General features: G+C 32.3%; 2 protein-coding genes across 2 annotated transcripts; both read right to left on the reverse strand.

The window, feature by feature from the left end:
* Positions 1-458: 458 nt before the first annotated feature.
* On the reverse strand, positions 459-2,517 carry LOC114196071 (RNA-binding (RRM/RBD/RNP motifs) family protein). Its single transcript, XM_028086580.2, has 5 exons — positions 2,110-2,517; positions 1,918-2,016; positions 1,521-1,808; positions 832-1,078; positions 459-744 (listed from the first exon to the last, which is right to left on the reverse strand). The coding sequence occupies exons 1-4, from the start codon at positions 2,449-2,451 to the stop codon at positions 872-874; spliced, it is 936 nt and encodes a 311-aa protein (XP_027942381.1). The 5' UTR covers positions 2,452-2,517; the 3' UTR covers positions 459-744; positions 832-871.
* Positions 2,518-3,621: 1,104 nt separating this feature from the next.
* Positions 3,622-6,443, reverse strand: LOC114164226 (uncharacterized). The gene is made up of 6 exons (XM_028048812.2): positions 6,036-6,443; positions 5,661-5,927; positions 4,633-4,784; positions 4,401-4,506; positions 4,182-4,304; positions 3,622-4,067 (listed from the first exon to the last, which is right to left on the reverse strand). Exons 1-6 carry the CDS (start codon positions 6,225-6,227, stop codon positions 3,930-3,932), a joined length of 978 nt encoding a protein of 325 aa, XP_027904613.1. The 5' UTR covers positions 6,228-6,443; the 3' UTR covers positions 3,622-3,929.
* Between the last annotated feature and the right edge of the window lie 5,826 nt (positions 6,444-12,269).

Here is a 12,269-nt window from a genome sequence, read left to right on the forward strand (position 1 = left end):
TGATTTTATCAGGCATTGTGAATCACTGCATCTCAGAATCAAATCACCCAAATCGTAAAGTGATTCATGTACGATTTCTGATGATATTGAAGTATTTAGAACATTACGAGAGAGATTTAGATGCACTGTCAACAATCCTCTTTTTGTTGACAACATATAGAGTAGACCCAGTAGCAATAATCTGACTTTGGGTTGTGATTCAAGCCAACCGTCAAGTAGTATTCACAGACTATAAGCCTGCTCTTATGTCTTATAGCAACACTGTCAAAGTAAAACCAAATAACTGTCTACTCTAAAAGAATTCACAAAACATGCCTCAAGTGTTATTTATTGATAGAAATGGGTAGTATTGTTCTATTACATACATTTCATGGTCAAGCTTCAGTTCTAGTTTGAATGGTTTAATTTTGCGTCCTTCCGATAGATTTAAAACCAATATTCTTACGCTATTGAACATATTGAAGACAGAAAAGAAAGAATACGTTGGATCACATCCACATCATCGTGAAGCAACTACTAACCAGTGAAGATGCAAACAACGTCACTAATATACATATGTTTCTTGCTTTCTTAAGATATAGTTGCATGCCAACAATTGTTAAATTACACAATAAGGATTTGTTGACTCCATGGAGATGCTATCATTCATTTACAGTAACTATTCATTCTTGAATCACAGAAATGATTGCACTTACTCCAACTCTTTCCTTGTATCTCGAGCCTCTGGTTTACAAAGCTTCAAACCTGTAAAAGAGGTTAATGTAAACCACTCAGAGTTTGGAATGTCAGCAAGAATGAGCAGATATCAAAATGTATGAAGCAAGGACATACAACATCAACAACATTGGTATGCATCAGGGAAAATTTGATATCAATCAGCTTTGTCAGCTTCTGCCTCATTCACACTCAACTCAGGAGTATCTTCAGAGTTTGGAGTTCCCTCTGCTGGCTGTTCAGCTTCTTCCCCATTCACACTCAACTCAGAAGGAGTATCTACAACAGACTTTGAATTCCCATCCCCTGGTTTCTGAACAAATCGACGACCCCGATCCACCCTGATTGCCCTTCCCATAAATTCCTGCAGAAGAACAATTTTCCCTGCGTCACTAACCAAAAACAGTGTTCCAAACACTAAAGGCTTGTTTGATTCCCTTCTCACTATAAAGTTTTAAAAACCATTTCTAAAACATCTTCATACTAGTCAACACTTAATTTCTCATAGAAAATGTATTAACTTCTGAAAACTGTTACCATATCAAGTGTTATAAAAAAAACAAATAACTAATACATGTTTTCTCATCATCTCTTGTTTTCTTCTAGTGTTCGTGGAACAAACTTTTGAGAAAACAAAAATATACAGGGGAGACAAACATTTTCAAATGTGCTTATGTTAGGAGCAAAACAAATAATAAAAAAGTAAACAAACAAGGTCCAAGACATTGCTGATAAAACTTGTGAGAATGACATTCCCCATACTCAATAATCCAAGTCCAACCAAATAAGAAGAAACTCGGAGTTACCTTTCCTTGGAACTCAGCAAGAGCAGCCTCGGCTTCTTTCTTGGACTTGTATGACACAAATCCATACCCTGACGGCTTTCTAGGATTGTCAAGAAATACAACCTCGGCTCTAACAACTTTATTAGTTCCGGAATCAAAAAATTCCTTGAGATCCTTGGACTTGGCTAAATAGGACAAGTTACCAACAAACAAGTTAAACGTCACGCCAGGATTTGGTTTCACCGGAGGCGGCGTTTTCTTCTTTTTCGGCCGAGCATAATTGACTTTCATTACACGACCCTCAAACTCCTAATCGACATTCATAAAAGAAAAAAAAAAAAAAAAAACATTATTTATGATAAAAATGTGTGCGTGTAGTCGTCAACAGCAGAAGCAGTGTAGAGTGTTTTAGGCTTACATACGATTCGAGTTTATTGAGAGCTTCAAGAGCCTCTTCTGGAGAACCCATTTCGACAAAGGCCAAACCCCGGTTTCTGTTTTTCTTATACATAGAAAGCTTAACCGCAACAACGGACACAGTTTCAGGAAAATAAAAACCTTAAACAAAAAAAAAAAAACAGTAAAAAAGAGGAGGAAAGAAAAAGCGAACCTCGACTTCGAGGACTTTTCCATGTTTCTCAAACAAAGAACGAATATCCTCCGGGGTGCTTGTCCATGGGACGTTCTGAGCGAGCAACCTTGTACGAGAAAATTCTTCTTCGGTTACTGGCTGGGGTTGTTGTTGGGAAGTGGAAACGCATGTGAGAGTGAAATTAGGGGTTTGTTTGGTTGTGGTAAGGGATAAGGGTGGAAGGTGAAAGGAAGGGCGATTGGGGAAGTTGATGGATTGGGAAAGGGAAGAGAGAGCGATGGGATGGGAATGGGAATGGGAATAGGTTTGAACCGATAACTGATTTGCAGAGGTTAAGCACACAACACGTAGAAGCGCCATTGCTCAACAATGCCATTCACAAAGCTATTCTTCTCATTTTCAATATCACCACACAGCTTTGGTGTGTGGTAAGTGTCACGGGAAATGGATAAGACCATCTTCGCTATAAAACGACACCGTTATCTTTGCGTTGTTTTCTTTCTGTTGCCCTTTTTTTGCCTCTAAACAATTTTTACATCAACGTACACGGCTAGGCCTCATCAATGAAAAGAAAAAGAAAATAATAAAAAGTGAGATGAATTTAAACGATCTACGCAGACGATTTCTCTTTTTTTATCCACGTTTCATAATACTCATTTTACCTTTAATTATTTTATAATTAATTTATTTTTAATCATTTTTTTTAATTTTTTTTATTTTGACCGTTATTCTAAAAATCCTTTTTAACAATTATTTTATTTAATAATTATTTTAAAATTTATTACATATATTTTAAAAATAAATATTATTGATCTTATAAAAATTAAAAAATGCGGATACACATACGCGTTAACGCTTATGTTTTCGCTAGTTCTGTCTAATAAGTTTTATGAAACTCTACTGTTTAAATATTTGTTATGTTTTCTTTTATTTTTATATCCTTTTACTGTTTTAATGAGATATATGAAACTGTAACGGCGGAAAATGTTATCCTAATTTTTTTAAAATGTTATTGATTATTTTGAAACAGATATAATACAAGGTTATGCCTCTGGATTTGGCTAGGGTACTTGGCTTATCATTGGTTAGCGAGTATGTGAGGAATATTTCAGAATTCAGTAACAAACCTCAGGACTATGCATAGTTTATGCTTTTGAAAAAGGATAATGATATTTGACACTCGTCTACTCATGGATCAGAGACTTCAAAACCGCTTCAATAATTCAAACAAAATCGACTTCATAAACAAGCTTGATTCAAGTTTTTCTTTTTTCTTTTCTCAAAATAGTTCGATTCAATTTTGAACAAGTTCGATTGGGTTTTGTGTGCACACTACTGTTTTCTTGATCGCTCTTTAATTAAGAACACATTTAAATTAAAAAAAAAAATCAATGAAGAATGTAAGTACCTTAACTAAAATTAATTACAAAAATAGGAAATCTAGAAAATGATTGACTTAAACTGGACCTTCATTGGACCTTTGCAATTATAAACATATTAAAGAAAATAAATTCAATTCAAATTCACATGTTCCAAACAAAACACACAATATATCATCGATCAGTATATATAAATCAATATTTTCCATATAAAAGTGCAAATGAAATTTGAAGCCAAAACCTACGTTAGTAAACCTATAAAAGTGGGATGTAAATCAAATAGTAATTGTGCTTGTAATCAAATGTAAACAAAAATAAGAGTTGCTCCCTTACTACGCCAACCCATTGCTAAATCAGAAACAGTGTTGGTTCTTAATACATGACATTAAGCTTAAGGGATGTGTGTTTGACAGTATCCAGTCTTCAACGTCAAACCAAATCCTAATAGTATATATGACGTTACTTCTTACGCATCCTACAGTCCGGGGAGTTCTGTCGCAAGGGAGACAAAGGTTGTCTAGCTAAATCTTTATCGTCCAAATCAAACTTCTTCATTGGGCTATTTGTCCTGGGACTCACAGACTTTCTCTTGTTTGACTGCATAAGCCAAATGAATATAAATATATGTGAATCGCCAATGCACGTATGCTTTAAATATATGCTATCAATATGTGCACTTCATTTTTCTTTGGAATTATAGAAAAAACTCACCTTGGGTGATGGAGTGTTGGTATGTTTCTCAGCAGAATCAGGATGGTTCCTTTCCTTGCATAGCATCAGTAACCTTTTGTTCTCCTTTTCCAATACATTATTTTCATCAAAAAGTACTTTGACCTAGCAAGACCATGCAAAGTTGGATATTTATCAATAATCAAATCATCCAAAACAAAAGTAAATGGTCCGAGAAATTGGGGACCAATTTATGTTTACCTCCTCCTCCGCTTTGTGAAGGTTAGTTCTCAGATGCTCCTTGTCCTTCTCAAGTGACTTCACTTTGGCAACAAGTGACAAAACACTCAGAGCAGATGGACTCAAGCTACCATATCCAAAAAAAACAAAATAATTAGCCTATTAAAAATGAATTGACAAAAACTGAGAAGTCACATTACTTACACACATGAAAGAAACAAGAGAAGAGAATGAGGAAAGGTTGCAGACTCACCCCTTCCACACATTCAGCAACTTCTTACAGGACTCATTCTCACTGTTTGCTTGCAAAAATGCATATGTAGAATCGTCATCTCTAGTAATAAGTGATGCCAAAGCAGAACCGAGTAAATTAGTTTCTCCAGGCGGACACGCAGAAGACTGAATCTTCATGGAAAAAGCAAATAGCTTGGATCAACACTACCATTTCATGATTAAAAAAAGAAAAGGAGGGAAATGGAAGTTTGGAAAAGGACATAATGTTGGATATGTTTGAACAAACATTTTCATAAACACTCGTATGAAAAAAGATTAAACTAAGTTATTCTATAATTAAAATTAACTTAGGCATAACTTAAAAATAATCCTTTGGACAAGCTAATATAAGATAATGGATAAGTTAATTTTCACTATGGGTAAAACTTATTTTATTTTTTTCTTCATATACTCTTAGTTTGGTACTGTAAGGAGTTCACTGATATAGATATAGGTGAAAAGGAATATCACTTGCCGGTAGTAAAACTACATTAATATAAACGTTGTCAGTTTAACCGCTGACAAAAGTCAATCATATATTATGTGCAAACAGCACCATGATGCATTATTATTATAATTATTATAATGCATATAGCATACTAAATAATCTCAATTCCTTAGGCAACCAATGGAAACCAAAAATAAACCATTATTAAAGATAACTCAGTTCATGCTAATGTCAACGTAGCTACTGATTTGAAACAAAAAACACATCATATCAGCAACTCCAACTTATGGTGGCTGAATTACTTTCCAAAGACCCTCCTAGCAGCACATACAAATACGATCAGTGATTCGTCTATTCCCAAAAACCCAAAGGGACATCATTACTCTCTCAGCCGTTAAAAAATGAATAAAAATGAAGCCTTTACCATTATACTAAAACCCCTTCAAACCCCCATAACTAACATTCCAATATTTTCCACATCAAGTTTACAACCCACTAATTATGTTAGAACTTAGGTATATATTTACACTGTTAAAAGAGGGTGCGAAAAAAATGGTTACCAGTTCATGATGATGCTTATATTTCTGCACTTCATTCTGCATCAAGAGCAAATCTTGTTGCAAATTGAGAACCTGGGATTGCGCCTCCCGTGCCCGTTCATCAGCATCGTTCCCAAATTCCATCAACGCTTCCCTGTCCTTGTCATACAACGCGCACTCATTCTCCAACCGACAACGTTGGGCTACCAACTTATCACACTTCAGTGCCAGCCTATGATTCTCCTCCACGAATTTCTTCAGTGCTTGCGCGTTCATAGTCGCTTCAGACTGCTCAAAAAACCCAGAATTCGCATCATCAAATTTTCAAAAAAAAAAAAAAAGAAAATGACATGACATGACATGACAAAAAGAGAAAATCAAGAACAGTCTCGAAACCTTGATGCACTCGATGAGGCGGGTTTTACGCTCCAATTGAGGTTTAAGTGAGCGCAGACATTCGCGGAGACGCCACTGCGAGTCTTGAGAAGCTCGAAGCTTGGCCACTAGGGTTTCCGCCGGTACGGGAATCCCTAAGGAATCGTCGATGGTTTGTTTAATGCAATTGTCCACTTCTTGAGACAGATCCATTGGCGCAATTGATCGAACTCAACCAAACCAAAAGTTCAGAATTTGTGTTTGGATTCAAAGGATTAGAGAAAAAGGACGAATTCGTTACCCTTTATGGTGTGAATGAGTACATGATGTGAAGAAGGGACAAGGTGAGACTTAACCCTGATTTTGGTTGGAAAACGAAATCAAAATTGATTCTTTGTATATCCTCCATTTAATTTAAATGGGCTAGCCGTTAGGATTGTGTTCAGGGTACCAGCTTTTTCGGAGGTCCACAACTCTGTTATTTTATTCTTTTTATTGCTCTTTCCTTACAAACACTTCCTTTTACCGTTCACTAGCACACGACACCCGTGCGTTCGTACAGATAAATTTGTCTTATTTGTATTTATATATAAATACACATAAATATTTTAATTAATATTTTATTAATTATTTAATTTTGTTATAAAATAATTTTAAGAATTATAATTTTTAATTTTAACAAATTATTGATGACATATGTTAATTATGTGAAAATTATAAATTACAATTTATAATTTAAAAAATTATACTTAGATTGATATTTTTGAAAACTTTAGAATTAAAGAAAGAAGTTTCAAGTAAACATTGAAATTCTAAATAATAATATCACATAAATGTGCATATATTTCAAAAAAAATCCTTAAAAGTTAAAAGTTATTCTTAAAAATAATTTGTATAAACAAATAAGTATTAATAAAATAAAACTTTAACGATACCACAATGATTAGTATATAAGTAGAAGTTTTAACTAAATTTATCAAAATTTGAACTTGAATCTTCTCACAAAAAATTCATCTCCTATGTTAATCTTGAAGATGTACCTGAAAATAAAAGTTACTTATTAGGCTATTGTGAAAAAAAAGGATATCATCAATTATCTAAAACATATTTGAAAAATATATTAAGTATAAACAAACAACCAAGAAAATGTATAATGAGTATAATAAGATAAAACTTTAGTAATTAGATATGGCAATAATTGGTATATAAGTAGAAGTTTGAACTAAACTTACAAAACTTGAACTTGTATCTTCTCACAAAAAAGAGAAAATCACCTTCTATGTCAATCTTGAAGATATATCTTTGAAAATAAAAATTGTTGGTATGGCAAATAGGTAAGATATTCATGAAAAAAAAAAATAGAATGTCACTAAATATGTAAAATATATTTAAAAATTATATTAAGTATAATCAAACAACAAAGAAAACATATAATGAGTAATAATAAAATAAAACATTAGCAATTAGATAAAACAATAATTAATATATAACTATAAGTTCTAAACTCACGTAAACTTGAACTTCCACTTTTGCACAAAACAATCATCTTATGTGTCACCTTTTAGGTTGAAGTCTTCATGTCTACATACTGATAAAAAAAAATCCAATTAGTAATTGCACATAAATATGCCATAAATAAAACAATTAATAAGATTACAATTGACCACAGATTTTGAAAAAATTTCCTTAAAAACAACATTGGTAGTTGTTTTTAACGATTTTCCCTCTTTATCATGGATTAAAATTTTCAGACATTGCTTGCTTTGCACTCTAGAAAATGTCACATATAATTGTCCATGACTGAATACAGGTTTTGGAAAGTATAATCTTATTGCTTTAAGTGATTGTCCTTGAGACTTATTAATAGTCATAGCATATGAAACAGTTATAGGAAATTGCCTTCTAATAAACTTGAAAGGCCAAGGTGATTGGGATGGAGACAATGATATTCCTGGAATGTAAATTAAATTTTCAATATTCTTCCCAGAAATGATGTTTGCTTCAATAACATGATTTGCAAGCCTTGTGACTATTAGTCTAGTTCCATTACAAAATCCTTCTGATTGATCTAAATTCCTCAATAACATAATTGGAGTTCCACTCTTTAATTTGATGTTATGATTTGGAAGACCAGATGTTTTTAACTTGTTAAGAAATTCTAGAGTAATTGTCTCTGGTGGAGAGTTATAAACTATATCAGACCTATCAACTGAGTCAGAGCTTAAGTACTCCTTCTCATAAGGAATTAAAGAAATAATGTAAACATTAATCTTATCAATAGTCTCAATATTCGATGCCAATATAGCTCTGGACTCTATAAACTTCTCATTTTTAAAATTCTCAACTATGTTTGGATACATAAACTAAACAATTGCTTGAATAGGATCAATGAAATTAGTGATGAGAAATTTATCAGGAATGTGTATCTCTGCATAGCCATCATTTGATTCAGATAGATTTCCATCTCCTACAAATAATAACCATTCTGAAAATTGTGTAAGGTCCTTTAGATCTTAGTTACTGGCATGACTTTGAAGTCTCATGTTTTTTGTCAATTTCAATAGTTGACAATATTGCCAAAGATAAGAGGAATTGATAGAAGCATTAACAATATCATATCTACTACCCCTTGGAATGACTGGCAGAATTTGTCTAAAGTCATCTCCAAATACCACAACCTTGCCACCAAATGGACTTTGTGCATGACTTGATGAACTCATGATATCTCTAAGACTTTTGTCTAGTGCCTCAAAGCAAAACTTATGTGCCATTAGAGCTTCATCCCAAATAATAAGTTTGCTAACTTTTAGGAGCTTTGCTAATTCACTACCTCGATTAACGTTGCAAGTTGAGTTTTGCAAAGTAGGAACATGGATTGCAAACTTTGAGTGAGCAGTTCTCCCTCCTAGTAATAACAAAGATGCTATGCCATTTGATGCTACGGTTAAAACAATATCACCTTTTGAGCGCAATGCAGAGGCTAATGTCTTCCACACAAAAGTTTTTCCGATCCTCCATATCCATAAAGAAAAAATAGGCCTCCACTTTGTAAGTTAACAACATTCATAATATATCAAATGCACACTTTTATTCATCTGCAAAAAAAAAAATGAGCAAAATTTAAATATTTCTGTTAGTATTAATACATTAGTTAAATATTACTTTACATATGTAACGATCATAAAGTAAAGTATAACCTGTAAGAGAAGTTAATAAACATCAGAATTCATTTGCTAATTGTTCTTTGTTGTAATCTCTTTCAGCATGGATTAATTTATTCCCAACTTTAGTTCTCACAACATCTTTTGGTAGTGGCATTGGAGGATAATCTCTTAAACTTTTTTTCTATTAAGTTGCAATAGATCCTCAATTTGCAATACGGCTAAGTTTTGTAATTCATCATCATTTAGCTGCAAGTCTATGATTTAGATTCATCAATAAGATTAACATTCTAATCCCAAAGTTAGAATAATTAAGCAATTTGCTACATTAAAGTAAGATTATTGAAAAGATGTGTACCTTGATTTCTTGTTAATATTTTTGATAATGTAAAATATCATCCACGAAGCGAGGCCACGTATGTTCCCAAACATGCTCAAGTTTATTAATACTATTAGAAATAAGCATTATGACAAATAATTTTCTAAGGTAGTGATCAGATCCCCACTTGCTAGCTTCTTTTATAGCTTCAATGTATTATGTATCATCATGAAGAAATCCCATTGCAAAGCGAGCTTCCCGAAAGGTAGGATATTCAATTCCAGAAACAATTCTAATTTCTTTGTAGCTACATGGTCCTTTAACTACAGCCAACATCATTCTTAAGTAAAACAATTCACCAGTACTTGGTGGGATCCAATTTAGTGTTCCAATAGTGTAGCCTTGCTTCCTTGGTTGCCAACATCTATTCTTAGAAACATAAACAAACTTTGTCACAAACTCTGTATATGTAAAAATTGTACCTTCATTGTAGATTTCATTTGCTTGCACCGATGATGTAAACATTGATTTCTTTACACTTGGCTTAGAAAGCAATGAATCCATGTCCTCTTCATCATTGAAAAACATAGATTGCTCATTTGGTAGATGAAAATATAGTCTTTCAACTGCTGGTGTCCTTCCATGAATTGGAAAAGAAAAAAAATTCTCCAACAAGCTTCACATGGAGAAACATACCTACAATCGAGATAATGTTTGACCTCATCAATGTTTTGAATTTTTAAGTCACCTTCAACTTCTGAGGAAACAATAGCAGTTGTTATCCTATCATATCCCTTGTTAATATACTTAAATAAGTATTTTATTGACGTGTTTTGGTTGCACCATTCAACATTAATATGTGCTCTGTACTTAAGTAACAACTTTGCATTATAAGGGACAACAAAACGGTTGTGAAGAAATGTACCATTTTTTTCTATCTATCCCTTGTTAATATACTTAAATAAGTATTTTATTGACGTGTTTTGGTTGCACCATTCAACATTAATATGCGCTCTGTACTTAAGTAACAACTTTGCATTATAAGGGACAACAAAACAGTTGTGAAGAAATGTACCATTTTTTTCTATGATATTTTCATCATTTCTCCTCCTATACAAAGGATATCCATCTTAATCAACAATTGTTGTTGCTTGAATTTTTTTTTGGAAAAAACTTAGAACATCGACCATTTTTCATGCATGGTGAAGCCTTAATAGTTAACCCACATGGTCCATGCATTATATGATTCTTAACACACTCATATAATAATGGATCCTTTTGTTGGTCTGGAATCTCTGCTGAGATGATTTTATTGATATCTTCAAGGCTAGGATACTTATTTGAAGGATGTAAGAATAAAAGTATGTGAGCATGAGGCAAACCCCTTTTATGGAATTCAATAGTGTATATATATGTAAAGAATGCATGTTAATTGGTTAGAGGCATTTAAATTCAAATAATGAAGTGTCAATGAAGCTAGTTACAATAGGAAATTTAATAATGAGGAAAATTTAACTTACACACAAGCACTTTTCCAAAAATTTCATTCAGCTTAAAGTCACCTAGTAATTCATCAAGCTTTATTTTAAAAACTCTAGATATTATATCAAGCCTGTCTTGAGTATTTAGATTCATTGGTCTTAAAACCCTTTGTATTTCTGGCCATTGTGGATTACATGTAATAGTCAAGAATAAGTCTGGGAATCCCAAATAACTACATACTGTCATGCTATCAAAATATAATTGATTCATGTATCTTCTACTTCCTACAAAAGTAGAAGGTAAGATGACTCGTTTTCCAATATTTGATGGTTGAGATTGATTTTGACCATGAATTGTCGAGTTTAAATCTTTTTCACTAATTTAACCATGAAATTCATTAATTTGTTTTTCTTATTTTAACAATTCCATTAGGATTTCTAAATTTTTAGAGATAGTTCATGTTTATTTCATTATATTTATGTCGGTTCATGAGAAGTCTTCCACTCCATATATCGAAAATCTAAAATAGACCTGAAAAACCTTTTATATGTTGGTGGGTTTGCATACTTGAAGTTATTTTATGATGTATTGATTTCATCGGATTCCATTTAAGATAAAATGAAGAGGTTCCACCGTCATCCTTCGCCGTTTAGACCGAGGTTACTCGAAATGCTCATCTCTAGAAGAGTTTGGTTTTGAGATTCTTGATAATTATACCGTGCACGAAGAAATTACACAACATTTATTTGACTAAAAATATATATTAATAACTTATTTATCTTATTTAATTAATTTTAAATATACTATACAGAGGAACAAAGTCGTTATAACTTCTTGTTTTAAATATTTTTATGATATCATAATAATTATAATTTTTTATATGATCACTAAAACGATAACTCCATAGAGAATAAATTATATTTGACTGATGTCACGATTTATACCTAAATTATTTTTTAAATGATAGAAAATTGATGGATTTGAGTTTAACATAAATACTAATAAAATACTATGTTTTAAATGTTAACTACTGTTATTATACTATTCTCTTATTAATAATACTACTGTTACTATACTATTCTCTTATCTGAGTATCTAAATATATTAAATTATTGGATAGAATTATGTCACATTTAAGAATTGTATTGGACAAGTGTGACACTGTATTGCGAGAATCTAAATATATTAAATTATTGGATAGAATTATGTCACAATTAATAATTGTATTGGACAAGTGCGACACTGTATTGCGAGAGATACAATTATATTTCGTAAGAAAATATTTTATTTATG

Source organism: Vigna unguiculata, chromosome 9, assembly GCF_037176805.1.
Source record: "Vigna unguiculata cultivar grain cowpea cultivar isolate G323 ecotype 2 chromosome 9, ASM3717680v1, whole genome shotgun sequence".
Classification (NCBI taxonomy): Eukaryota; Viridiplantae; Streptophyta; class Magnoliopsida; order Fabales; family Fabaceae; genus Vigna; species Vigna unguiculata.

What these genes read in the sequence shown, in the direction of transcription:
- LOC114196071 (XM_028086580.2), bottom strand. Translation starts at nt 2,451, where the DNA reads ATGGCGCTTCTACGTGTTGTGTGCTTAACCTCTGCAAATCAGTTATCG. An exon ending in TCAATAAACTCGAATCGTAT is followed by an intron (nt 1,809 to 1,917) that starts GTAAGCCTAAAA and finishes AATGTCGATTAG; the next exon opens with GAGTTTGAGGGTCGTGTAAT. An exon ending in TTGCTGAGTTCCAAGGAAAG is followed by an intron (nt 1,079 to 1,520) that starts GTAACTCCGAGT and finishes GTTCTTCTGCAG; the next exon opens with GAATTTATGGGAAGGGCAAT.
- LOC114164226 (XM_028048812.2), bottom strand. Translation starts at nt 6,227, where the DNA reads ATGGATCTGTCTCAAGAAGTGGACAATTGCATTAAACAAACCATCGAC. An exon ending in TTGCTGAATGTGTGGAAGGG is followed by an intron (nt 4,507 to 4,632) that starts GTGAGTCTGCAA and finishes TGGATATGGTAG; the next exon opens with CTTGAGTCCATCTGCTCTGA. An exon ending in CCAACACTCCATCACCCAAG is followed by an intron (nt 4,068 to 4,181) that starts GTGAGTTTTTTC and finishes TGGCTTATGCAG; the next exon opens with TCAAACAAGAGAAAGTCTGT.